Here is a 26,806-nt window from a genome sequence, read left to right on the forward strand (position 1 = left end):
AAATTCAATTGCAAAATATTTTGTTAGTTAGTTGTGTTAAAATCAGAAGTCGGAATAAAATATTTTCATGACAAAAAATATAATAAAAGGGCAAAAAAAATATTCAAATATTTCTATTTTTCAACATTTCAAAAAAATTCACATAAAATTGTTAATTGTTTTTTTTAAACAAAAATCATACTGAATTACATACATGTAAAAAAAAGTTGAAAAAATATTTTGCAGTTGAAATTTTTTTACAAAAATTGTAAAAAATAGTTGAAAAATCTGTACTTTATATAAAAATAATAAATTGTTTGATTTTTGTAAAGTATTTATAATTTTTTCTATCTAATTTATGCTATTTTTTTATTTTATTTTTTTAAACTTTTATTTTGTATTTTTCATAAAAACATAACCATTTTTACTTTTTTTGATATGATAAATTGAATTTCTCGTGAGATTTTGATAAAGGGGTTTAATTTCACTTATTATGTAAGTTATGGGGCCAAATTACTCCAATTGAAAGTTGTGGGGGTTAATTTAACAATTGCACAAAGTTATGGGCGTCAATCACTACTTCCCCGCATTTCTAATAATAAAAATGGTAATACTGTAGGATACAAGATGGAACATAAAATGTGACAAAATTATCCCATCTTATATTACAACTCTTAATACTGTAGGACACAAGATTAAACATGAAATGTCACAAAAAAAAACCTACTCGGATTAATCGTACAAATTTTTATAAAAAAACGACGTTTATACACGGTTACATTTTTATCATAAAACCATATGGTCACACTCACACCCAACTTTTGCGAATATTCTCCTTTTTCAACACACTAGCCACTATAATATCCTTCCTTCTCCAACACACTTCATGTTTACCAATTCCAATAAAATCAAGGAAAAAATCTTTAAAATTTATTTTCGAAATCCAATTCAAATTTTAAAAACCCTAAATTATGCTTCACTATATAAACTCACCGCCGCACCCATCTAAGTAAAAAGTAAAACCCTTTTCAAACTTCCCCAAAAATTTACCCAAAAAATTTACCCTAACAAAAAAAATGGATAAATCACCCAATTCTCGTGCCGGATCAAGCCAACCTCCTGTTTCGGCCGTAACCGATACTGCAGTAAAAGATGAAGGAAGCGCGGTAAAAATGATAACAATCAAATTTCAGAAGGACAATACAAAAGATTTAATCTTCAAGGTAAAACGGAATATACATATGGGTAAAGTTATAAGGAGATATTGTGAGCATATGGGTTTTCAAGAAAATGCGTTTAAATATCATTATCATCAAAAACAAGTCAGAGAATTGGATACTCCGGATTCGCTCGATATGGAAGATGATGATGTTATCGACTGTTGTACTGAACAGTTGGGTGGCGGGTTTTAAGTTTTAATTCGGTTTGTAATTCGGTTTTTTTAACGTGTACTCGTCTATTAATTTATGTATTATGGTTTTAATATTACCCCCGTCATGTACCCGGAGATGTGAAAGTTAAATATGTTGGGGTTTGTTGTAGTAGGTTCAATTAAATGAGGACGAGTTAATTTTGGTTTAGTTTAATTCGGTTCAATTTATTCGTGTTCAATTAAATTAGGTCGAGTTGAATAGATTAACACTCTCATGTCGAGAGGGTGATTTATTCAAAAGGTTGCAAATCTTGCAATATCGATGGTCGATGTTTATTCGAATATTCTAAAATTAATATTCATCAATATACTCTCTATTTTCGGTCCATATTTCAATATAAGTGCGATTCAAACCAAACTCAGTCTCAATCTCAGTCTCATTTCATGTGAATTCGTTTTGATTAAGATATCGTATATTTACAATTGTCATCATGTTAAGTATACCATTCGTTATTGCAAAAAAAGAAGTACCATTCGTATTAAATACGAGTAGATCACCTCTTACAGAAATAAATCTTTAAAGGTTATCTTGAATGACATCTGCGATAAATAATCTATTTTCTTTATCATATCAAAGTATGAGCTTAGGACGAGTTTGGAAAACGGTAATTTTTTTTTCAAACCAATTATCTTGTCAAGACCTTCAATTTGAAAAAGAAATCACCGTTTTTTGAACTCGTAGCCAGTAATTATGGTTGGTCAAACCTTTTTTAACAAAGAAACTTTGACCGATCATAATTCTCGATCACGAGTTGAGACGTCGGTGAATTCTTTTTCAAACTGAAGATCTCTTAAGACGGTAGATTGAAAAAAAAAAGGTTATCGTATTCAGAACTTGTAGCCAAAAGTTATTGACGACCAATGTTTTTTTTTGCAGAAAAAAAGGTGTATATCTTAGAAATTAAAAGATACACAAGAGAATATCCATGACTTTTTGTTTAAGATTTTACGCTATTTTAATATAAAAACGTTTTAACCAAAAACCTTATCACAAATCACAAAGGTTTGGCAACTATATACGCGTATCTTTATCAATACACAAAAATCTTTGCCGATTCCCTTAAACGCGGGAAACAAATCTTCGAAAGTCATACTATTTTACTCCCTCCATTCCGATCAATTGTTGTCCTTTTGTTTTGGCACAAAGATCAAGAAAATATAAAGGGGTCAATTAGTAAATGACAAGTAGTGAAATAAATTGATTGTGAATGATCAAATTATTGATCAAGTTTATTCTTAAAATAGAAAGGACAACAACTCACCGTGATACCCCAATATGGAAAATGACAACAAATGACCGGCGACATAGAGAGTACAATTTTAAGTAAAAGTGGTACTAAAAATAAAAAAATATGTAGAAATCATGATTAAAGATAAAATGAGTACATTTATTATGTAAATAGGTACGAAATTACGTTGTCACAATGAACAACAAAAAAGTCACGAAATACAAATAAAATGGTACGGAAGAATGGTCTCTCAATAGCTTATTGCATAGCCGTTCCTGTACATTTTGAGACCCTAGACAAAATTGTAAAATAGAACCCCTTAAAAATTTTGTTCAAGTAATTCACGTGTCATTTTCCAATACAATTCAATCTTTAGCGACATTGATTAAAAAACGTGTGTATGACACCAATACTTTTTTTTATATTTAACTGGTGACCCGTGTAAGAGATTAGAGAGTCATTTCATAAATAAATGTAGCACATTGGATGAATTACACCAAGTAATAAAGACCTAGCCTACCATAGTTTGATTACAACCCAACAATTTAAGAGAAATTAACATAAAGATTGAAAGATTAAGTTTTTGATTATCGCAAAATTAAAGGCCAAGCATCTAGGTTAAACATCTTACAAAATCCAATTGCGGAAAATTAGGCACGTGTTTCTTAGAAATTACGCAGGCTCTGGTGTTGGGCGCAAGCTGCGCCCGTCCCGGGAGTCCCTCTTCAAACTTCGACTTTCACCTTGATCCATTTCATCCGCGTCTTCACTTGATCATGCCTCGGTTTCTGAACTTCATGACTCGGCTTGTGCAAAACGAATTCTCCATCTCAAGTCATTGATAAGAATGCTTGGAGTTACCTTTTTTGAGATGTGCAAACCAAGGTGGAGTTCAAAATATCGGAATAACAATCAAATTAAATTTACCGGAATATGTCAAAGATTAGCATACAAAATCAGCTTTACTCACTGCGCACCAAAGATAGCGGCCGCGGGTTCCCTCGTTACCAAAAAAAAAAAAAATCAGCTTTACAACTTATTAAACATACACAATTGACTCGACACAGAACGACTCTATCAATCCACTAATTTGAAAACGGATATGAATCCGGATCAATATCACTCAGACACGAATCCGAAAATCCGTAACTAAAACCGTTTTCATGAAACAGACTGCCTTATTTAAAAAAAAAAAAAGAAAAAAAAAACAAGTGCACATCTTACACGCCATTTTCAAACCCAAGGACCTTCGAATAATCCATGGAGTCCATGGAAGATTCATCTTCATCTTCATCTTCATCGCTACCAAAAATAATATTAATTAAACCACCATCAATATTCCTCCAATTTGAACACCAATTTTCCCGCCATTTTCACTTCCTCAAAGCTTACGAATCTCCATTACCACTCCCTTCCTTCCTCGCCGCCGCCGAGAGCGTCGGCGTCGCCGCGATGTTCGTCACCTATAACGGACCTCCCATCACTGCCGAAACGGTGCTCGATCACATCCCTTCGCTTCGTTGCATCGTTTCTACCACCGCCGGTGTCGATTATATTGATCTTGATGAGTGTCGACGACGCGGTATTCTCGTTGCGAATGCAGCTGGAGTTTCGTCTACTGATTGTGCGGATTTCGCCGTTGGTTTGGTTGTTGATGTGCTTCGGAGGGTGTCTGGTGGTGATCGGTTCGTTAGGAGTGGTGGTTGGTGTGGTGGCGAGTTTCGGTTAGGTCGTCGGGTAATGATCGCCGAAACTTGCTTATTTTTGCTGTTTCGGTTTTTTAGACTTAGTTTCGATTCAATTTAGTTTAGTTTAGTTTAGGTCACAACAGGTTAAATTTCCCGTTTATTTGTTTACCTTTTTCTACTTTTGGTTGTCTCTTTTATTTGTTTATATTTCTGTTTCGGGAATGCTTTTGATGAGTAATTTAACCATCCTCGTGGATTTTGATCCATTTGTCATCCAATAACAATAGTTATCAATCGTCCCTTCCCCTTCCGAGCACCCACATTGAAGAAGATGGATCATCCTCTTAGATGAGAGAGTGCTAAGAGGATGTCGTCTTCAATGTGGGTACATACTCTTAGCATCCTCTATGAAGAGGAAGAGGAAGACATCCTCTATAAATAGAGGATGTTCTTGTCTTGGCCCTTGTGCCAAACAGTCCGTCTCATTGAAGACGGCCACTATCCGTCACAAGCTGAAGACGGATAGTGGTCTCTCACAAAATGCAAGTGGAGGTATCCATTCCCCCCCCACTTGCACTATCCATTTACATTTTGTGAGAGGGACACTATCCGTCTTCAGCTTATGACGGATAGTGTCCGTCTTCAATGAGAATTTGTGTGTGCCAATAAAATTGTACTTAAATGGTGAAAGAGGAGAGGAAGGTAGCATCCTCTTTGATGTGGGCACAAAGAGAGAAAGAGGAAGGAGATAGTGGAAAGTGGGGTAAATAAAAGAGAGTATGATGTGTCAAAAATATAGAATGAAAGAGAAGAAATAAGAGGATGAAATCATACTCTTCAATGTGCATGCTCTTAGTCTTTTTGTCAAAAGCAAAGGTAATCAAATGACCGGGAGGGAGGGTGTATTATTTTGTTATGTTAGGTGACGGTTGACTAGGTCGCATTTTCTTAGACTTAATTTCAGTCAAGTATAGTCAGGTCAATCGAGTTGAGTTCATATACTTCCTAGTAGTTAGGCCTGTTTTTTAAGACTTAATTTCGGTTCAATTCAGTTTTGTTTTGTTTAGTTCAGGTAGTTTCGCATTATTTGCTATGTTATGCGCAACTTATGCGGCATGCTTATTATATGAGTATTTGCTTTCATTTCATTTTAGTTCCGGTGAGGTAAAGCTCAGCTCATGCCAGCTGGTTTCAGTCTAAAAGAACACGATCTTATTCTGATGACTCCCTCCAACTGTTCTATTGTTGGACGTGTACACGGCTATTTGCCTATTATGAGAAAATGCCAAATGCTGCAAATAGGCAGTCTTTTAGTTCTTTATGGCTTGGATTTTACGATTTAGGTTGTGGATTAGTACTCAATTACTGTATTATACTGTTGAAAACTCGAGTTATGTTTGTCCCAATTTTTTTTTATCGATTTTTAGTTTTCTAGACATTGTTACTAAACTTCAAGTTCTGCATTGACTGACCCGTATTGTTCCTGCTGGCTGTTTTCTGTGAGTTGTGATTTCAGTTGAGCGGCAAGACAGTAGGAATAGTTGGTCTAGGAAGAATTGGTTCAGGGGTTGCAAAAAGACTCCACGCTTTCAACTGTAATATATTGTACAACTCTAGGAATAAGAAGCCATCAGTCCCGTACTCATTTTATTCAGACGTCTGTGAGATGGCTGCTGACAGTGATTTGCTTGTAATATGCTGCTCTTTATCTGATCAAACCCGGCATATGATAAACAAGGAAGTTCTGACGGCACTAGGTAAGGATGGAATTATTGTTAACGTAGCTCGAGGGCCTATAATTGATGAGAAGGAGCTGGTAAGGTTTTTGTTGGAAGGTCGGATAGCTGGCGCTGGCTTGGATGTATTTGAGCATGAGCCGTGTGTGCCTAAAGAGCTGTTCTCCCTGGACAATGTTGTTCTGGGACATCATCAAGCGCCTTTCACTGAGGATTGCTTTGTGGATCTCTTTGAACTTGTGAAAGGAAATTTTGAAGCTTTTTTCGCAAATAAGCCTCTACTTACCCCTGTTGCTTGATGTATGGGTTCTTCGCTTCACCCTTTTATTTGTAAGTTCCGCTTTCTCTATGTTTGTGTTATCAATCTGTCTCGAACCCCTCTCTTGTTTGGTTAATAAATTTGTTTTAAGGTATTGGACTCAGTAATTGACATCCCTACAAGTCGGTTTTATATTGAAGAGGGACACAGTTCCTGCAAAGCGTCTTGCTTGTGACGGGCTAATCCCGTCACAAGCTGAAGACCTCTCACAAAAAGGGAGAGGGGACAAGGTGGGGCACCCCCATGTGCTCCCCCACTCACCTCTCATGGGTATTTTGTGAGAGGAAACGGTATCCGTCACAAGCTTGTGACGGATATCGCCGTCTTCAATGAGATTTTGTGCAGTTCCTGATGGTTTCTATAGCAATGTCCGTTTTTTTTTGTGAATGGCATGCCTAATGTTGCTGGTATATTGAACTGTGTGTCTGTGTGCATTAAATTGTGTAATTTCTTTCAGAATGCTCTCTAGCTCTGACACACTGTGCTCCGGAAGAGTAATTTCTCTGAATGACAATAACACTTCCCTTTTTCAGTTATGCTCTTTTATCGGCCCTTTGTTTTGCCTCTTCTTTCCTACTCTCAGTATTTCTCTGAATGGCACGCGAGTGTGTGCTGAACTCTTAATGGCGATAAAATATCCGATCCAAACGTGTTTGTCGTTTACGCCAGGAGACATACATACCTTTCAAATGAAATGTCCAAAATTAACCCTCATCTGTCGGTAAATTCAGGTTTTCCTGACTTGAATTTACTGAACATGTTTCTGAAAAACTGTATGGATGCTGTGTTGCTCATTAACTATGTTTTGTGTGTTGTTTTTAGGCTGTAACTAAGTACTGATGGTGAACCAAGCGACCGAGATCTTCAAGAAGCCGGTCTATAGGGGTACGCATCTGGGATCCTGACCTGATTTTATGATTGAAGTTTGAACCAAATATATGTGTTTGAGATTGATTTATAGGTTTATTGAGTTGGATGAGTAATATTATTAATCCTTTTAAACACTCATTTGAGCACTTGAAATCTCTCAAAGTCTCATAAGTCATAAGCCTAGGATATTACATCATTGTCCATTGTCCTCCAATAAAACATAAAATTGGGTCAACCAAAACCGACGCCAAGATAAACTTATAATCGATAACAACCTTCTGTGTTCCAGCCCAATTTGTTTACCATTTTATATTGGACTAATTTTGATGAGTACTTTGATCATCGTCCCTCCACTTTCCTTGATCTTTGTGCCATAAGAAAAGTTAAAAAATGATCGGGATATAGAGTACAATTGACTTAATATACCCCACATATGACAAAACTATCGATACATAGTACAACATGCTCCCTTTGTCCCAAGCATTTGGTTTTTTTTTTTTTTTTTTTAAATTCTGTCTGAATGATATTTTAATCAAAGACAGACAAATGATTAGGGCAAAGAAAGTACATTATAAAATAAATTACAGGCTCGTAACCTGACTCGATGCCAACTCAAACTGAATAAGACCCAATTTGTCACCCAATAATATTCCAATCTGATAATTGAATTGTAACTAATCGAACTCGTTATCGACCCCGATACAGAATCCAATTTGACCCGATCCTTAAGGCTTAAACCTATGTGAAGTACCCTAACATGTACGGGGTGTTTGGTTGACAGGTTTGGAATAAAATGGAATGAATTCTAGTCATTCTAATGATTGGTTGAGGAATTTTGAAATGAAGTTAAAATCCATCTTCCACCCCAACTCCGAAATTCCATACCCACCTATTTCCCATAGATTCAAACTCTATTCATTTATGTTTATTTTTCTAATGAATAAAATATGTTTTTAGATCCCGCGCAATAAATGCACGGTATTTATAAAGTTTTTATTTTGTATTACTTGATAATTTTAAATTAAAACCTTATTAATTTTTAATATTTCACGTTATTATATTTTGATATGGAAAAAAAGAAATTGAACTGTAAAGTTATTCAAGAAAATTGAGTAAAATTGAACTGTAAAATAATAGTAGTATCTTATTAATTAATAATTTTTATACCACAAAGCTGATTAATTTTAATGAAATACATTATGTTTATTAATTTCATTATTTTTTGAAAACAATTAAATAAATAGCTTCCCTAGGTTGCACGGACACTCCTCCTAATCGGCGTTCCCGTGTCGGACACGACACTCGCCGGACACACGTCAAAACGTGTCGGACACTTGTAAAGCCGTGTCTAACTTTCATCTTTTATTTGGGCACGTGTCCGACACCTGTCCATGGTATTTTGAGCTGTGTCCATGATATTTGGACACACCTTCAAACGGAATCAAGTTATATTTAAGGTAAATGGCGTGAATTGTTATATGGTTGAATTTGGTGGGGAAATAAGTTGAATTAGCGGTAGATGATGTTCATTAGACTAGTAATGAGATGTCGAAATAGTTGATTATAAGTTAGTTTTTGGTTTTGAAAATGAGAATGTGTTATAATTAACGTCAAGTTTTAACTTCACTTATATAAATTTAATATTCAAATAGTTTTTGAAAAATAAAATCGCACATAAATAAATATAAAATATATATTTTATTAAATTTAAATAACGTGTCTCGTGTCCTAAATTTCATGAGATGCCGTTTCGCGTGTCCATGTCGTGTCAGTATCCGTGTCAGTGCTACCTAGTAGCTTCCTCATTTAAAAAATGCTTTTTGAAGGGAAAATTCATACCTATTCAATTAGTAAATATGAGATGTTTTGAAATGTATGAAATTGGAAACTCATACTTTTATGGTTTCTCATTCCAATCCATTTCATTCTTTTAAGGAGTGAACCAAAGAAAACCCTTTCATTGTGAATCAAAAAGATAGCCGCCAACCCTTGCTCAAACCCTTACAAACTTCCCTCTAAAATCATTCAAATTTAAGCATCTTAATCCCAAAAAAAATGGATCGAGCTTCAAAAGCGAGTAGCCCACCTCCAGTTTCATCAGTACTCACAGAAGGAGGGAGTAACAGTAACAAAGGTGTAAAGTTAATGACTTTACGGATCGAAAATGAACATGCTAAGGAAGTTATATTCAAGATTAAACGTAATGTTCATTTGGGTAAAGTTTTAATGCGATATTGTGAACATATGGGTTTCAAACAAAATGTGTTCAAATAATCAAATTTAATTATCAACATAAACGGGTTGGAGATTTGGATACTCCTGATTCTCTTGATATGGATGATGATGATGTTATTGATTGTTGGACTGATTTAATTGGTGCCGGTTTGATTTAATTTGTTTTATTTGTGTTATCGTATCCCTCCGTTCAAGTTAATTTCATGTATCGTTTAATATTTCCTGTATGTTTTGGGAAATGTTGTCTATCGTGTGGATTATTTAGTGTCACTGAAATTTGTGAGATACGGTTTCTCATTAAGTAATTGAGAAACCGGTTTTTAGTATTCGATTATGTGGTTTTGCTCGTTCCTTTTCTGTCACTCTTGTTTTAGATTGGTTTATTTGGTACTCCGTATATGTTGCGTGGAGACTCCTTTAATTGTAGAGAGTTTAGAGATTTCTTCTTCGAAGAACAATTAAAAAAAAATCGTCCTAAAAACAAATCACCGGATGACAGTCAATGCGCAAAAATTCTCTTTTTAATTAGTCTTGCTGAAGATGGGTCGGAGCAAGTGACGGATAATGCCACTCACAAAACAAATGGGGGGCAAGGTGGGGGCACCCCCATGTGCTTCCCTCTCTCTTCTATTTGGGTCATTTGTGAGGGAAAATGGTATCCGTCACTCCAAAGTGACGGATAAATGCCGTCACAAATGAGATTTTGTGTTCTCTTTTAATAACCTCAAAATTAACCTTTGGCTCATTTTAGACATTTCTTAAAATCATCAAAATTCTCTCATAAGACCATAAACTAGCCGATTTGAGCACAAGCTCGGATAGGCTCGGGCTCGGTTTGAAATTCATTGAGCCTGAAAAATTAAAACTTGAGCTTGGCTTGGCTCAAGTTCAAATCAAGCTTCTTTTGTCATTATATTATAAAATACTAAAAAAGATTATATTATAATATACTCATAATCATAAATAGTTAAATAAGATATAATTTGAAATCACAAATTGTTATATAAGACCTCTTTATGTATAAGACAAGTCCAATTATAAAAGGATTAATTGATGGGAATAATCCGACCTTTACACTCTCTTCCCATAATAATCCAAGCTTTCATTAATCTCGTAGTAATCCGACCTTTTAACCCCATCTTCTTTAAATGCACCTATTATAGATTAGACTTGCTATAGTAGGTAACTAGCTGTATTCTCTTACTTAATGTCTCTCTTTTATTCATGTTGCCAATTTATTAGTCATTTTTATCTCAATTAATACGTACTTTAAGCAAATGAACCAAAGTCAAGGTGACCAAATACATCTAACATCCCAATCCTAGTTCGGTGCCAATACTGAACTTGTCATGGCTATTCATGCCCTGCACCATCTTGCCAAGCCTCGTCCATCATCAACTACCCGATGACCACCATATTACCTCCTTCGTCAACCTTTAACTGACGGCACCACCACAACTCTCTAGTTAAGCCACCATGGTTCCACACTTCCACCCACCAGCCCAAAATCAACCCTCCACAAACAATCATCGACGGCACCATGGTCCACTTCCGTTTCAGCTATGGCCCAATCAGGTGCACCATGGCCACCTTCAACCACCCGTAAATCACCAAAAAAAAAGCACAAAATGATTAATCTAATGGCGATGAAGGAGATGACGCGAGAAGTATGAAAAGAGGAGAAAATGACTATGAAGGAAATGTTTGGTAAAGAGATTGACACAAATGGAAATGGAAAGGTGAATGTTTTCTGATTGATTTGCAAGATGTAAGGGAACATTAAAGGACCAAAGAAATACTTCTGTAATACAAGCGAAAGATACATTGTACACTAGATAAATACAATGTATAATGAATGACTGATTTGCTTGGGAAGAAGATTAATTTGGTCTAACAGGAGATTAACAGGAGAAAACGAGAGAGAATGAGGGTGTGCCTTGTAACAGGACTAATAGAAAGACAACTAAAGAGAAATATGAATGATTAGTGACTTGGGCAACCGGCTCAACAGGTAACCTGGCTTTGGGTGCATTTAAAGAAGATAAGGCTAAAAGGTCGGATTATTACGAGATTAATGAAAGCTTGGATCATTATAGGAAGAGAGTGTAAAGGTGGGATTATTCCCGTCAATTAATCCATTATAAAATGCCCAGTAAAATTAATTAATAAATTAGTAAAAATATATTTTATTTTGATAACCTAAGGTTTTACATTGATAAAATATTTATTTAAATGTGTCGGTATTACCCATGAATATATCGAGTTATTAAAATAAAGTTAAATTATAAATATAATCTAATGATTCGTTTGGGTTATTATTCTATTGGACAAGTCATATGCTATAGGACGGTGCAAAGAAAATGTTAAACGAGCCCAAACGAATTTGAGGGTCGAGCCTTGTTGAGGCCAGGCTTGGACTCGGCTTGTATTTAATTAAGCTTGGCTCGAGCTTGATCTGGTTTTGATCGAGCCGATTTGAGAGCTTTGAAGAGCCGGCTCGAATCATTTACAGCCATACGGAGTATGTCCTGGTCGTAGTCGTCGTCTTCATCATCGTCACTCGATTATAAGAAGCTAACAGAAGAACGGAGCACTCGGATACCGAATCCATGGACTCCATTAAAGATTCATCTTCATCATTACCAAAAATAATCTTAATTAAACCACCACCAGTATTCCTCAGCCTCGAACACCAATTTTCCCGCCATTTTCACTTCCTCAAAGCTTACGAATCACCACTACCACTCCCCGCCTTCCTCGCCGCCGCCGCCGCCGATGGCGGCGTTTCCGCCATGTTCGTCACCGCTAACGGACCTCCGATCACCGCTGAATCGGTGCTCGATCACGTTCCTTCGGTTCGTTGTATCGTTTCTTCCGCCGCCGGTGTCGATTATATTGATCTTGATGAGTGTCGGCGACGCGGTATTGTTGTTGCGAATGCAGCTGGTGTTTCTTCAGCTGATTGTGCGGATTTCGCTGTCGGTTTGGTTGTTGATGTGTTTCGGAAGGTGTCTGATGGTGATCGGTTTGTTAGGAGTGGTGGTTGGTGTGGTGGCGAGTTTCGGTTAGGTCGTCGGGTAATGATCGCCGAAACTTGCGTATTTTTGTTGTCGCAAAATTTCATTTGAGACCGTCTTAGTTTGTTACGTGTTTAATCTAATACTCCCTCCGTCTTGGTCATTTGTTGTCGTATTTCATTTTAGCGTGTCTGAGTCAATTGTTGTTTTTTCAATTTTAGGATTGCATTTGATGAGCAATTTGATCGTTCAGACTCAATTTAGTCCACTTGTCATCTTATAATTGGCCCCTCCTTTTTCGCTGGTCATTGTGCCAATTCCAAAGCACAACAATTGACCGGGATGGAGGGAGTACTAGCTATAATGAATAATCGGCCTTAAATTAGATGAATTATTTTATTGTTATATTGTGAATATTGTTTGATTATTTGCAGCAGCCTTGAGAGTTGAGGCGATGTCTTCCTTTGTTTGTTACGTGTATTGTTTGATACTTTGATTATTGTGGCAGTTTTAAGGCACTGGGTAATGTTGTTGTTGTATATTGTAGTTGTTGTAGGTATGTGGAGATTGTTGATGATTTGCTGTTAATTTGATGAGAATTAGGTTGTATTTGATGCAATTCTTAGTTTAAAGTAGCACGTTACGAGTGTGTTTTATTTAACATTAGAGTTGAGGAGTACTCGGTATCTAATAAGCTTAAAACAGTCTTAAATACGGAGTAAGAAATAAGATGAACTCGTTTGCTGTTATATGGTGAATGTTTGATTATATCGAAGTTGTTGTAGACTTGTAGGTACAGGGATATTGTTGATGTCTTGTTATCAGTTTGATTAGAATCAGGCTGGATTTGGTGCAATCATTAAGTTTTAAAAGCACTTTACGAGTGCTCTTAAGTTCCAAGGCTTAGTTAAACGCGGGTGCAATTACAATGTGCTTGTTTGTGTTGTAGATCAAGCTTTTTTATTTGCTATGTTAGGCTTAGTAAAACACTGAAATTTTAGCTCATTGTCTTGGGATTTATGTCATTTCCATATGTTCGATGCACATTATTTCAGTTCGGTTTAGTCCAGTTTGTATATGTTCATATCAGCTCATTTTTGTTCATCTCAGTTTAGGTCCTTCAGGTCAGGTAGTTTCGGTCTGATGCTAGTTATTTTGCTAAGTTAGCCTAGTTCTTTTAAAACTTCAGTTCCGTTTAGTTCAGTTTCTAAATGTTCATTTCAGTGCACTTATGTTCATTTCACTGCAGGTCAAGTCCAGTTCAGTGTAGGTAGGCCTTTGCTTACTGTAGGAAATGGTTTGAATTAGGTAGAATTTGGTACATTGATACAATCTCGTAGTGACACGGGTTAAATGTTATGGTGTGGGTAAATTTTGCTTTGAAAATGGATCCCAAATCGTCAATATTTGCCCCAGCTTATCCAAGTTTGTTTGTAAAAGATCAAATTTGTTCCTATTATGTTGAAAAATTCCATAGGCTGTGAATGGGGCGGAGATCAGAGTGTTTTAGTTCTGTATAGCTTGGACTTTACAGTATTGGTTGCGATTTAGTGTTGCTAGAATCTTACTTTGTAGTACTCAATTCGTCTAATTATATTGTTATAAACTTTAATTATGTTTGTCCCATCTTTCTTGTCAAATTTTAGTTTCCGAGACATGATTACTAAACTTCAAATTATGCATTCGATAACCTAATGTTACTGCTGGTTATATCTGTGAGTTATGATTTCAGTTGGGAGGCAAGACAGTAGGAATAGTCGGCCTTGGAAGAATTGGCTCAGCGGTTGCAAAAAGACTCCACGGTTTCGACTGTCGTATATTGTACAACTCTAGGAATAAGAAGCCGTCAGTCCCATATTCGTTTTATTCAAATGTCTGTGAGATGGCTGCTGACAGTGATTTGCTTGTAATATGCTGCTCTTTATCTGATCAAACCCGGCATATGATAAACAAGGAAGTGCTGACAGCACTGGGTAAGGATGGAATTATCGTTAACGTAGCTCGAGGGCCTATAATTGACGAGAAGGAGCTGCTTAGGTTTTTATTGGAAGGTCGGATAGCTGGCGCTGGCTTAGACGTGTTCGAGCATGAGCCGTCTGTGCCTCAAGAGCTCTTCTCCCTGGACAATGTTGTTCTGGCACATCATCAAGCCGGTTTCACTGAAGAGTGCTTCCAGGATCTCTTTGAACTTGTGAAAGGAAACTTTGAAGCTTTCTTCTCAAATAAACCGCTACTTTCTCCTGTTGTTTGATATACAGGTTTGTCGCATCATCCTTTTATTTTTAAGTTCCGCTTCCTCTATGTTTGCGTCATCAATTTGTCCTGAACCCTGTATTTGGATGGAGGTTTTGAAGAGAAAGGTAAATGAGGGAAAGAAAATAAAATACTATCTCTTGTTTGGTTCGTAAATTGGTTTGAAAGGAGTAAAGGGGAGTGAGTGAGTGAAATATAGGGATCCAGAATTCCAGGCTCCGGCAACAAGGCTGATTGAACTCTTTCCAATATCTATTAGGGAAACTTGAAAATATAGTTGCGCTAGGTAATTGGCATCCCTACAAGTCGACTTTAGATTGAAGATAGGCACAAAATCGTGATGGTTTCCATAGCAATTTCCATTTTTTCAAGGGCATGCCTAATATCACTGGTATATTGAACTGTGCCATGAGATTGTCCTCTTTCATATGACAATGCTGTCTAGCTCTGACACACACGAAGCACAGAAAGAGCATTTTCTCCTAGTGGTGATAACATTGCCCGCTTTCAGTCAAGCTCTTTCATTGACCATTTCCTTTGCCTCTTCTTCTCTACTTCCAAGATTTTACCCTTTTAGCCTTATAAACCTATAAGAAAAACTCAGCGCTTCGTTAGGATGAGACACGCGTCTCACACTTTATACTCGAGTGTATGTTGATCTGTTTCTGGTGATAGAATATCTCTTTAGTTTTTTGCTGGTTTTACAGTCTGTAAATTCTGGTTTTCCTGTCTTGAAGTTACTGAACATGTTTTTGAAAAACTGTATGGATGCTGCGTTGCTGATTAACTATGTGTTCTGTATTGTTTTTAGGCTGTAACTAAGTACTGATGGTGAACCAAGCGATCAAGATTATTAAGAAGGCGGCCGACAGGGGTACGCATCCTAAACTGAATTTATGATTGTACCAAATATTTCATTCTGTTTGCTATGCATTTGAAGATTTTAAACTGTATCAATAGCTGTCTGTACTCTGTTGAACATATTCATAATTTAGAACTGTAATGAGAAGCAGACTGTCCTCTATACTGCCTGACTCGCATTATTTTAGGCTCCTGATTCTGTATATGGAGGAAATTGGTGGTAGCGGAGGACAGGGGAGGCCACTAGGCCAGAGAGTAATAGATGCTCCGCAGGGGGGTGTTATCCGCCTTATTGGAGTAATAGTTGCAGATTATTTATCAACTCTTTTCCACCCTTTAGAACCGTAACTTAATTCTTTCTTCCCACCCACTGAAAATCGCAATTGGGAAGTGTCCAAATTGTACTCTTTCTAATTTACTTGAATGATTGGAGTATCGTTTGAAGCATTCACTCGACTTAACAGGAATTTGGTGTCGGGATCAATTTAGAGGGTTAGGAACTTAGGATCCTCTCCATATCAATCACTTGCACTGTTAGTTTGTCTGAAAGAAAATGGAGAGTATCCTAACCCATCTAGGATATGTGGCGTACTGACACGGTCACAAGTCATACAACCATTAGAGGGGAAGGTGGGCATGCCGTCCGTTGGGCAGTCAGGCCCCATGGCCTGTTTTAGCACAACAGTGGATTGCCAGTCACGGTACGCCACATTATGGGCCATTGGACATTGATGTGCCGATTGAGAAATAAAACTGTGCCTTGCCCAAGCACATCACAATCCACCTAGGCACACCCAAATAGTCAAATAAAAAGAAATAAGGCTGAATTGAACGAATTGCTTAGACACGCCGGCCCAAGCATAACACGCCATGGGCCGTGGGTAGTGCCTTGGTCGCCATTTCAATCTCACCAGCACAACACGACACGAAGCCCACCATTTCATGTCCGGACCGTGCCATTTTCTTTCTCGAGGCACGACCACTTTCATCTCTAACAACGATAAACAATTTTGCCATTTTTTTAGTAGTTTAGTGTAATATATTTGCTCTTGTTAACTAGTGAGACCATATATATGGATTTAAGCAACCATGTGCTGCAGGAGGGTAGCTAACTAGCTACATGTTTAGTTTAAGTGCTAAAAGAAAAGTGTTCATGGCTTCGCTTGACGAGCCTTGAGAATGTGAAACCTTTCTTTATGGCTGCAAAAAATAAGGTTTTAAGTGCTATTGACTTTGACGCAGTTATAGGGCGGCCTGTTAATAACCAAAAATATTGTGGACAACAGTTAACATGGACTACGATAGCCGGCTTGGGGAAACATTGTATACATAACTCTTGTCTAAAATATTTGTTGATACCAATATAAAAGTGAGTCTACCATAATAATATGCTCAACCAAATAAAGTATATAGAAGTACTACGGAGTACTACGGAGTACCATTTTAAATATTATCTCTATCGTAATATTTTAAAATCTCAAGCAGTGGCGGAGTAAGGATTTGTTGTTAGTCGGACGAAAAATTTCAATGGAGGCAGATAATTAATAGTTTAAGGCAAATTTGAATTTTTTTCGACAATCTTAACTAAAACTTTGAAATTTCATTAGAAGGTACTAATATGATCACGAATACTAGTGAGAGCTGGTAGCTCATTAAGTTTGTGGTAGACCATTTTTCTCCATATCTCTTTATGCGTTTTTTGTAACAATTTATCATAACCGTGTCACAAAGTGAATCCAGTACTATTTTATGAGTGTACTCATTTTATTGTCGAACATGACCATTTTTATTAGTAAACCAGTTTATATAACTCATACTACCTGTTTTGTTACTTTAAATTTTATTTTTAGTTTGAATTTATAAATGGTCTCCGAATAAATTTATTTATCATGAGTCTAACTTAGAATTCAGACCTTTCTACCAGTGTCATTTTATTATTTTAAAACTGTTTAAACCCACAAGTTGGGTTTATTTTACAATAATGACACACAGAATGATCTCAATTCTCAAGTGATCATTTATATTATTATAAAAATAATTATTAATTAAAGTAGCTTTCTCCTACCAACCTTTATCGCGTGTTTAGACCGTTAAAAATACGTTATAAATCCTTAACAAAATTAGTTGTCACTAATTTGCTTACTTGGTCTACATTGCATTTTTCTTGTTTTCTTGTATTTTGTGTTTTTATTTAAACTCTACTGTCTTACTAATTCTTCGTTCTCTCTTGTCTATTGTATTAGCCTTCACGTCTTCCAACTTTTTCTTCCTCATTCTTTCAACTCCTAAGCCATAATAATCAAAATTAATAAGATTTCAAGGGGGGTTGATAGTTTGAGAGTTTATAATTTGAATTATATTCGAGAATTTGGTTTCGATTGTTGGATGATCCTCGTCGATTCTTATTATTCAGGTTTGTTTTATCAATTTATCTATTTCATTTATCGGAATTTTGATCTATGTTGATTTTTTTTTCACTCGACCCTTTTGCTCTACAAAGTTATATGCTGATGTTAACTAGTTTAGTTAGTGACCTTGGTTTTAAATCCCGTCAGTATCATAATTGTCCTCATAGCTATAAGTGAATTTAAATTTTCGTTAGTATTTGATATTTTTTTTTAATGCAATATCAATTCTACAAAAGTTATTTGATTATATGCCTCCTCAAATCTTGATGATGTACAGTTTACCCTATAATTTCACAAATTTGTATTTAGTCGTGTTTTAATGGTGTGTTTGAATATGAACGTATGAAATATTAAGAAATTATTTGTAACTTTCAACTTTTTGTTGTGCAGAATTTCTCCACATTAATTGACCAAACTATCAAGTAATAACTAGGCCAAAAAAAATGAGTGAACTGCGATATCCAAGAGAGTCCACCTCAAAACCAATTATAGAAACACCACCCGTGTCAGGTGAGTATCCGAAAATGTCCACCTTAAAACCAATTATAGAAACACCACCCGTGTCAGGTGAGCATCAACGGGACATGAGTCGAGGCTCGTTTGGCTCATCAAAGAGCTACGATTCCGGTCCTAACCCGGGAACTTATGTGATTCAATTACCAAAGGATCAAATTTTCCGTGTTCCGCCACCGGAAAATGCACACAAGTTCAAACGCTACACAAAGAGAAACCCAAATAGAAATTATTGTAGAAGTTGCATTTGCTACATGATTTCTATTATTCTCCTTTTAATTATTCTCCTAGGAATTACCTTTGGTATTCTTTACCTTATTTACCGTCCAAAAATTCCTACATACACTATTAACGGTATTCAAATTAAAGGAGTAAATTTGACCGCGGCAAAAGTTACCGCAACTACTATTACCCCGGTTTTTAACATCACGGTAAAAACCGACAACCGGAATGGTAAAATAAGCATTTACTATGAACAAGGGAGTAAAATTAATATTTACCGTGATGGGGTAAATTTTTGTGACGGAGAATTACCGGCGTTTTACCAACCACCAAAAAGCGTGACGGTTTTTTCAACGGAGTTAAGTGGGTCCGGGATTGTGTTGTCCAAGTCAGCATTGGAAAAGCTGTTAAACCAACAGAAAAACGGTAAAGTGCCGTTAGAGATGGACGTTAAGGTTCCCGTTAGGATTAAACTTGGTTCGGTTAAATTTTGGACGATGACCGTTAAAGTCAAGTGTGACGTGGCGGTAAACGCGTTAACGGTGAAATCTAAGGTTGTTTCTCAGAAATGTAAAGTCCGGTTTACACCTTGGTGATAGTGGCCTTTAGGAATTTCGGTGAGGCATGGAAACATTTTGATGTGGACGCGATTGTGAATGATGACGTTCGGAGGAGACCGGGTCAGATTGTATGTGTTGGAGACTTGGAGCTCTTGGGTAGTGATGTTAAACATTGTATTTATTCTTTGGTCTTTGTTTGTGACAACTTTGTTTTCGAAATTTGTTGTTTTGGTCAAGTAATAAGCAAGAAAAGAGAGAATGTATTAAGTATAATTTTCGTAACGAAGACGGGATTTATAAGGTTTAATATACTTTGTATGAACAATTATATATAACAGATGATAAATTTGTTGCGTTATGCAATGTTGATATTTATTTGTAACGGATTTTCTAACATGTGCCCTTAGGGCACATGATAATAAGCTAATTAGGGAAGGTTTGTTGAGAATATATCATGATAATTGTAATTGTTTGGTTTATTGTATTTGTTTCGGAAAATATCCTGGCACAATCAGATTGGTAATGGTATTCGTATTCAGCAATATCTACATCACTGGCAGTCTGTTGGCACCTTCCTCGCTAATTCCACGACTCCACCACAAGACGCTCAGTCGCGAGTCGCGCAATCTTGTAAAACATGTTGGATAATCCGTTGACAGATACGCTCCCTCGAATTACAAGTTTGTATTCTACTCCATCAACGTTTAATGACTTTTCATATACAGTGCATGTCTTTACCAATTAGCTTACAGAATCATATTCGTCCCTTACTGATGTACTCCGACTATTCAAAGTCTTTAACAAGATAGAAACTTATGGATTCGCAAAGAAGTTTGAAGTTTCAACTATGTCTCTAATGTCCTCTTTTAACTACTCGCTTACTCACTCGTATTTCTTTCTCGTCCTACTGAGTCAGCTTTTTTTGAGGTGGGCATAGCCAAATAAGGCTGTTCACGCGGGCCAGCCCTGTATAGTGAGCCAGTATTCTGCAGCATAGCTCGGGCTTGGCCCGCTGCTCGGTGGGCTAAGGTTGGGCCTAACAAACACGGCCCAACACTGGCCCGGTCCCTCAATTAGGTCGTGCCTGGGCGGCTAACTCTTAGCCCAGGCCTTCCCCAGCCCAAGCCCAACCCATGAGCATCCCTAGGTGGGCATGAGGTAAAATTGTAAACATGTTTTATAGGCACACCAAACTTTTATTCAACAAGGCCTGTTATGATTAGGGATGATAATTAAGGATAAAATCAACTTTTAAAAGCCTATACCCGATCCGCTAATTAAAATCCAAATCCATTATTGGAAAATTGTAACCTAATTCATTACATTCCATTTATGCCCAAACCAGATCCAATCCATTTTGAAAAATTAGGCTTATTATACTTGAAATTTTGATTTTTTTGATATAAACTGATTTTTTACATGGTTAAATTAAGTTTCGGATCAGGTTTGGATCGGGTGTGTATTTGGATCAATTGTGGATTTGAAAAAATGATAATGGATCAGGTATGGATTTTAAAGTTTATAAATCGGGTTTTGGATTGATGATCCAATAAGTAATTGGACCAAGTTTGATCTCATAAAACCAAGGCCAACCTCTTAGGCCCATAAGTTTTTCATTCATGTTGTAACCACCTGAATCAATCCATGTACGCAAATTTAAGTAATGCGATAAAATACCTAGAGTCAATAATGATCCGACCCAGTAATTCATTTGCTTGAAATGACCCGATCCAAAATTGACACGGCCCGAAAGGTTAGTTTGGCTTGATATGCTCCGAATGCGAAATTACCTGATCCGGCTTGACCGTTGTGAAGCCGATTCGCTTAATCCAGTTGTCACCTTCACCTCAAAATATAATTGAGAAACATAAACTCTTGTTTCAGACGAGCCATTCCGTTTAAAACAATAAGGCAATATTTTTTATGGTCACATGTCACCGTCAGGGTCCAGCTAGTGTTTATGGCTCAGGGTAACTTCTTGTTGTTGTCGTTGTCGTCCAATAGTAGTCATATTTAGCTGTAAAGCGGTTTCAAAATCCCGTCTTATTATTTCAGACTAATATGGACCGACTAATATGGCCCATCTTAAGGGAGACTACTCCTTGAAAACCATACTGTAATTTACAAACAAGTAAAATTTCCCGAGTCTTAAACCCAAATTCCGAGAGACCGTTTCACCCAATAATTTTCAAATTCCGAGAGACCGTTTCACCCAATAATTTTCCAAAGTCCCTATCGCAAAGCAATCTACTACGTATTTGGCGACGTAATATCGGCCTCAACTGCGTTAAAAAGACGGCCATTTAACTGATAGTACTATAAAAATCCGAATAACAAAACCCTCAAAAACACACACTCGCCTCATCTCTTCCTCTTTCTATCTCCTCCAGCGCAGAAATTCAAAAAAGCTTCAACTTCAACAATAATGGCAGATCTAGCAACTAAAGAGAGAGAAGAAGAAGAGAACGAGAATGTAACTGCTGAAGATGAAGATACTGGTGCTCAAATTGCTCCTATTGTTAAACTTGAAGAAGTTGCTGTTACTACTGGTGAAGAAGATGAAGATCCTATTCTCGATCTGTATATTTTCGATCTCTCTTACTCTTTTGTTCTTGATTATTGATTAATTAATTGATTATGATTATTTTACTGTTTTATGCTTTTGATTTGATTAGTATCGGATTTTTGCGATATCTAGGGTTTTGTAATATATTTAATTATCGATGCATCTACTGTTTTCATGCTTTTGATTGATTTCGTATCGGAATTTTACGATTGCTAGGGTTTTACTTTTGTTATTGATAAATCTACTGTTTTTTTTTCGCTTTTGATTAGTTCCTAATGTATTTTGCTTTGTTTTTTGTGATTTATGCTCTTGATTATTGATACATCTACTGTTTTATGCTTTTGATTCGTTTAGTGTCGAATTTTTACGATATTTAGGGTTTTGTGATGAATTATCTTGTATAATAAACTACTATCTACGAATCTACCTTTTTTTCTTTTCTTTTTATTAGTTTTTATTACTTTCTGGGATTTATGTTCTTGTGATTATCGATCCGTCAATTGTTTTATGCTTTTGATTTGTTTAGTATCGGATTTTTATGATATTTAGGGTTCTGTGATGAATAATCATGTTCGTCCTGCTAGGGTTTGTTAATTTGATGTTAAACAGAGGTTTTTATATAATTTATGTAGGAAATCGAAGCTTTACAGATTCGATAAAGAAGGAAACCAATGGAAAGAGAGAGGTTCAGGTACTGTGAAGTTCCTTAAGCATAAGGAGACTGGCAAAGTTCGGCTCGTCATGCGCCAGTCAAAAACTCTCAAGATCTGTGCTAATCACCTGAGTATGTTGCACAACTTCAACCTGTAGAATCGTAAATCTTCAGTTTTTATTATGGTTAAGATCAAGTGTTAAAGTGCTGTAATTTGGATCTTGGCAGTTATTGCGGGAATGACTGTTCAGGAGCATGCTGGTAATGACAAGTGTTGTGTGTGGCACGCTAGTGATTTTGCCGATAAAGAGTTGAAGGATGAGATGTTTTGCATCCGCTTTGCAACTGTTGAAAGTGAGTTATTTTGACTGATTTATTTATTGATTTCTCTATCCTATTGTTTACATAAGGTCCTTGAGTTTGAGAACTTGTTTTTTCTACTGTTATATGATGCTTTCTTTCCTCATTTCGAACTATCGCTCTATGTGATGCTTAGACACCACCTTTGACATTGATTACTAAGGGGTCGCTGATGCAGATAAGTATTAGGGGGAGTAATAGAGCTCAAATGAAGTAGAAAATGAAGGTGAGTAGTGGTTGGGGAAGGTTGAAATGAGGAAAATAGGTTAATCCATACGTCTTTACGGGAAGAATAATTTCTTCTCGTCCCCCAAGTAAATGGATTACCCCCGTATGTGAGTAATTGTTCCTCACTCATCTCCATTTCCACCATCTACTACTGCCACTAGCCTCCAGTCTCTTCTTTTTCATTTTTAGCTCTATTCCTTTTTGGTATTTACTCTCATCCCAAGCAACCCCTATAAGCTTTCTGATATTGCTTTGATACTAATCAGTGATTCATATAACTTTGGCTAATGGATCAATGTACTATTGTATTGTTTCCTTTCGCTGTGCTGTTCGAAATTTCTCAGACTAGACAATATTGAGAAACAAGGACTACTGTTTTGACCTACATTTAAAATAAAATGATTTTTTTTCTGCTGGCTATTATGCTTTCAAGGCTGTTATTGTGTTAACTTGCCCAAGTTTTCCTCACATCTTGGCTTCCAACTTTTCAACGTGTAACATTGTTGGTGGCGTGAGTAGGGGTCTTATTAGTCTCACGGTGTTTATGGTGTTTGCTTTTTGTTTCTACCCTTGTAGCTTATTTATACATCTCTTTGTGTGATCTGTAGTGTTTGTCCAAGTTTCTTAATCGATTAAGTCATTTAAAGGCAGATAAACATGAGTTTGTAATTTGCTTTTTTTCTGTCTCAAAAGCTCTGTATATTCAAATGACCGCTTTTAGTAATTGTTAATTGTAAATAGTTGTCTGTGTCTGCATATTCTTAATAGGTTTATCAAAACCAACGTTTTGTTGTATGTTAGACTTTAGTATATTAGCAGACCAAGTACATAAAATGGATCAAGTTCACCCTATGTCAAATTGTTTTGGGTCTGGTTAGTTTTTTAAAATAAGATTATTTTCTCTTATCATATGCAAAAATGGCTTAGATTAACTTAATCATGGTACACAAGTGTTATGTGATGAGTCTTCCTGTGTGTTAAATTGTTAATAATCTCAAAAAGGCATTTACCAATCATGTTGGTTCTTTATTATTGCCAACTAATTTCGGAAAGTAGCAGGTAGCAACAATTGTATATTGAAAATTGGTGTAGAAGCTGCAATACTGGTGCATTTCAAGTGGCATTATACTATTATATAACATATGAATCTGATGATAGAAAATCCAGAAAGAATTTCATTATTTAATGGGCTCATTTTTATATCATGGAGTAAAAGATAACCCGCTTGCCTCATAACTTGTTTTTTCCCCCCATTTCCAATAGAGGTAAAGACTCATTATTCTTCGGTTTTGGATTGTCGTGGAATATAACATTATGGTTCGAATTGGCTGCGCTTCTGTTCATGAAGTGGCAGTCATTTGACACAGTTATCGACGTAGTTTCCATTCTCTGTGATTCAGTAACAGCCTCTTTGTGTTAACGTAAGGTTGGGTACAGCAGACCCCTCTTTACCCCGTAATTTGTGGGATCCCTTGTGGCGTTGGGGTATTTGCTGTTGGGAGTAAATATGAGCATTTTTTGGTAACCGCAAATATGAGCAATTGAGCTAATTATATTATATATATAATTAATATTAGATATTGCAATTACCAGTAATATATTAAAGGACATATCTAGGCTGCAATATCTGCGAGTGAGAAATGATTTTGGGTTGCTAACACAAGGGTAAAGTTGCGTTTACCTTAGAGGCATTGGGGTAATATAATGTTATTGGGCTAAATATAAGCAATTTAGCCAAGTACGAAAATAATTTATCTGAGATATTGCTATTGGCAATGATATTTTAGAGAACTTGTCAGAGGCTGCAATATCTGCGACTCTGCGTGTCAGAAATGAGTTGTATATAATATCATACCCTCGCTGTATTTGACGTGTCATCTGTTTTTTGAACATTTGAAATGGATCACGTGTCATTTGACTGTTGGCAGGGACTTTGACATGTAGATGTTAAATGGTAACTGGACCACAGTCGTTTAATTTCTTTTCTAATGATGAGTGGGTGGTTCATATGCATTAGGATTGAAATACTCTTCTGAATATCATTTGGTATGAGGGAAAACCACCATCTTTTGAGAATTCATTCATTGTTTGTTTTGTATTACGGACTTGTACTCTTTAGGGGATTCTGGTGACATCTATCTTCCTATTGTTTTGTATTAGTACCAATTATTGAGTGGTTTGAGTAGAGGTAATTCTTCCGGAGATTTAGTCGTGTGATATTACCGACTTGTACTCTTTAGGGCTTGCTTGTATTGTGGGTAAAGGGGGGGTTGAATAGGGTAGTATTACACTCCTGAAAGTGTAATATATTACCCACTTACCCCCGGGTAATGATTAATGGGGTAAAGATCACCTAAATAATCATTACCCTTAATGCTAAACCTATCATCGAGGAATGCATTACCCCAGCAATTAACTTCTCTAGTAATTATCTCCCAACTAAAATTTACTCCCGAAATATTCCATAGATTCCAGACACGCCCTTAATTAGAACAGTGTAAATGATCAAGCTGTGCACTTTATTTTCTTTCATCATATGCTGGCACGACTTGGCCCAATTTTCCAACAGGTGGTTGTTTGGCTGCTCTTCGTAAGTTAACTTTCTAATGTACTATGGAAGTTGATAGTGCTTTGGAAGTAGGATAATATATGAAACACCAACTTAGCCCTCGCTAGGAAGTTCTTTCATTACGTGGGATATTTCGTTTCCCTCCTTTTTTTTTTTTTTTTTTTTGCTGTGACATTTACTTTATCGAAACAAGTACTTTAATTTTTTTTTATCTTTAAAAAGTTTGTAACTATCGCATATAGCTGGCCCTCTCTATGCCTCCATGCAATCTATAGCTTGCAATAATTTTGAGAACTGTGAACGAAACCAAGTATGCAGCTTCATCTGCCAGTTGGTTAGGTTAACGTTTGCCTCTTCTGTATTTGTTCTTTTGGATTGTGTAATGTTTTGTCATATTTTCATTGCTTTATCCCCAGTAGTATTGATGTTCAACCATTTCGACCTTGTCGTTTTGCTGCCGTGAACATTCTCTGCGTGATTGACAACTTGCTAAACTCCATGTTCATGTCTTGTCATTCTCAGATTGCAAAAAGTTCATGGAGATGTTCCAAGAGGTTGCAGAATCACAACAACCACAAGGAGAAAGCTCCGAGGCATCTGAGACCGCTGAAGCTCTGGAGAAGTTAACCGTGGTAGACGGTGACAAGGGCAAAGCTAAAGAAACAGAAACTGAAACCAAACCTGAAACAGAAACCGCGACTAAGAAGGAAGATGATGTCAAGGTGGATGAGAAGAAAGCCGAGGAGGATTCTAGTGCCTAAATTTTTAAGTTAACGATGATTTATGGCAACTTTTGTTGTGAGCAACAGTAGTAATTATTTTGGTGAGTCATTTTATTCACAGGGGTGGTGTGGGTTTGTTGTGTCTGCCGGTGCTTTTTCATCGGCTTCCAATTGGTGTCAAGGGTCTGTTGTTTTATTTAGACATTATTAGTACTAAAATATACCGTGGGTGTAAGTTGGCGTGTTTTTGGGTAGGTCTCCGGAGTCTCCTGTACGATTTTTTCTTTTTATTTAAAGGTTTAAAGGTTTGCTTTATTTATCGGTTGGTTTTCCCTGCAAACGCGCCTCCAAGTTGCTTGTGAGAAGGCTAAATAAAAGCAACTGCTT

General features: G+C 36.5%; 4 protein-coding genes across 6 annotated transcripts; all 4 read left to right on the forward strand.

Annotated features, from left to right (window-relative positions):
* The first annotated feature begins 3,648 nt into the window (after positions 1–3,648).
* On the forward strand, positions 3,649–7,427 carry LOC141611044 (glyoxylate/hydroxypyruvate reductase HPR3-like). Of its 2 annotated transcripts, none has more exons than XM_074429451.1 (3): positions 3,649–4,377; positions 5,845–6,394; positions 7,206–7,427. In XM_074429451.1, exons 1-2 carry the CDS (start codon positions 3,901–3,903, stop codon positions 6,361–6,363), a joined length of 996 nt encoding a protein of 331 aa, XP_074285552.1. In that variant the 5' UTR covers positions 3,649–3,900; the 3' UTR covers positions 6,364–6,394; positions 7,206–7,427. The 2 variants fall into 2 exon arrangements, with proteins under 2 accessions (XP_074285552.1, XP_074285553.1); XM_074429452.1 differs by lacking the exon at positions 7,206–7,427 and adding an exon at positions 6,841–7,199.
* A 4,431-nt stretch (positions 7,428–11,858) lies between these two features.
* LOC141611045 (glyoxylate/hydroxypyruvate reductase HPR3-like) lies at positions 11,859–15,780 on the forward strand. The gene is made up of 3 exons (XM_074429453.1): positions 11,859–12,565; positions 14,238–14,763; positions 15,570–15,780. The coding sequence occupies exons 1-2, from the start codon at positions 12,098–12,100 to the stop codon at positions 14,754–14,756; spliced, it is 987 nt and encodes a 328-aa protein (XP_074285554.1). The 5' UTR covers positions 11,859–12,097; the 3' UTR covers positions 14,757–14,763; positions 15,570–15,780.
* On the forward strand, positions 15,568–19,675 carry LOC141611046 (NDR1/HIN1-like protein 13). 2 transcript variants are annotated; one of them, XM_074429455.1, is made up of 2 exons: positions 15,568–15,632; positions 18,418–19,675. In XM_074429455.1, the coding sequence occupies exon 2, from the start codon at positions 18,471–18,473 to the stop codon at positions 19,356–19,358; it is 888 nt and encodes a 295-aa protein (XP_074285556.1). In that variant the 5' UTR covers positions 15,568–15,632; positions 18,418–18,470; the 3' UTR covers positions 19,359–19,675. The 2 variants fall into 2 exon arrangements, with proteins under 2 accessions (XP_074285556.1, XP_074285555.1); XM_074429454.1 differs by lacking the exon at positions 15,568–15,632 and adding an exon at positions 15,879–18,032.
* A 1,931-nt stretch (positions 19,676–21,606) lies between these two features.
* LOC141611047 (ran-binding protein 1 homolog b) lies at positions 21,607–26,738 on the forward strand. Its single transcript, XM_074429456.1, has 4 exons — positions 21,607–21,902; positions 22,521–22,672; positions 22,769–22,894; positions 26,220–26,738. The coding sequence occupies exons 1-4, from the start codon at positions 21,748–21,750 to the stop codon at positions 26,456–26,458; spliced, it is 672 nt and encodes a 223-aa protein (XP_074285557.1). The 5' UTR covers positions 21,607–21,747; the 3' UTR covers positions 26,459–26,738.
* Positions 26,739–26,806: the final 68 nt, after the last annotated feature.

The sequence above is a fragment of the Silene latifolia genome, chromosome 11, assembly GCF_048544455.1.
Source record: "Silene latifolia isolate original U9 population chromosome 11, ASM4854445v1, whole genome shotgun sequence".
NCBI lineage: Eukaryota > Viridiplantae > Streptophyta > Magnoliopsida > Caryophyllales > Caryophyllaceae > Silene > Silene latifolia.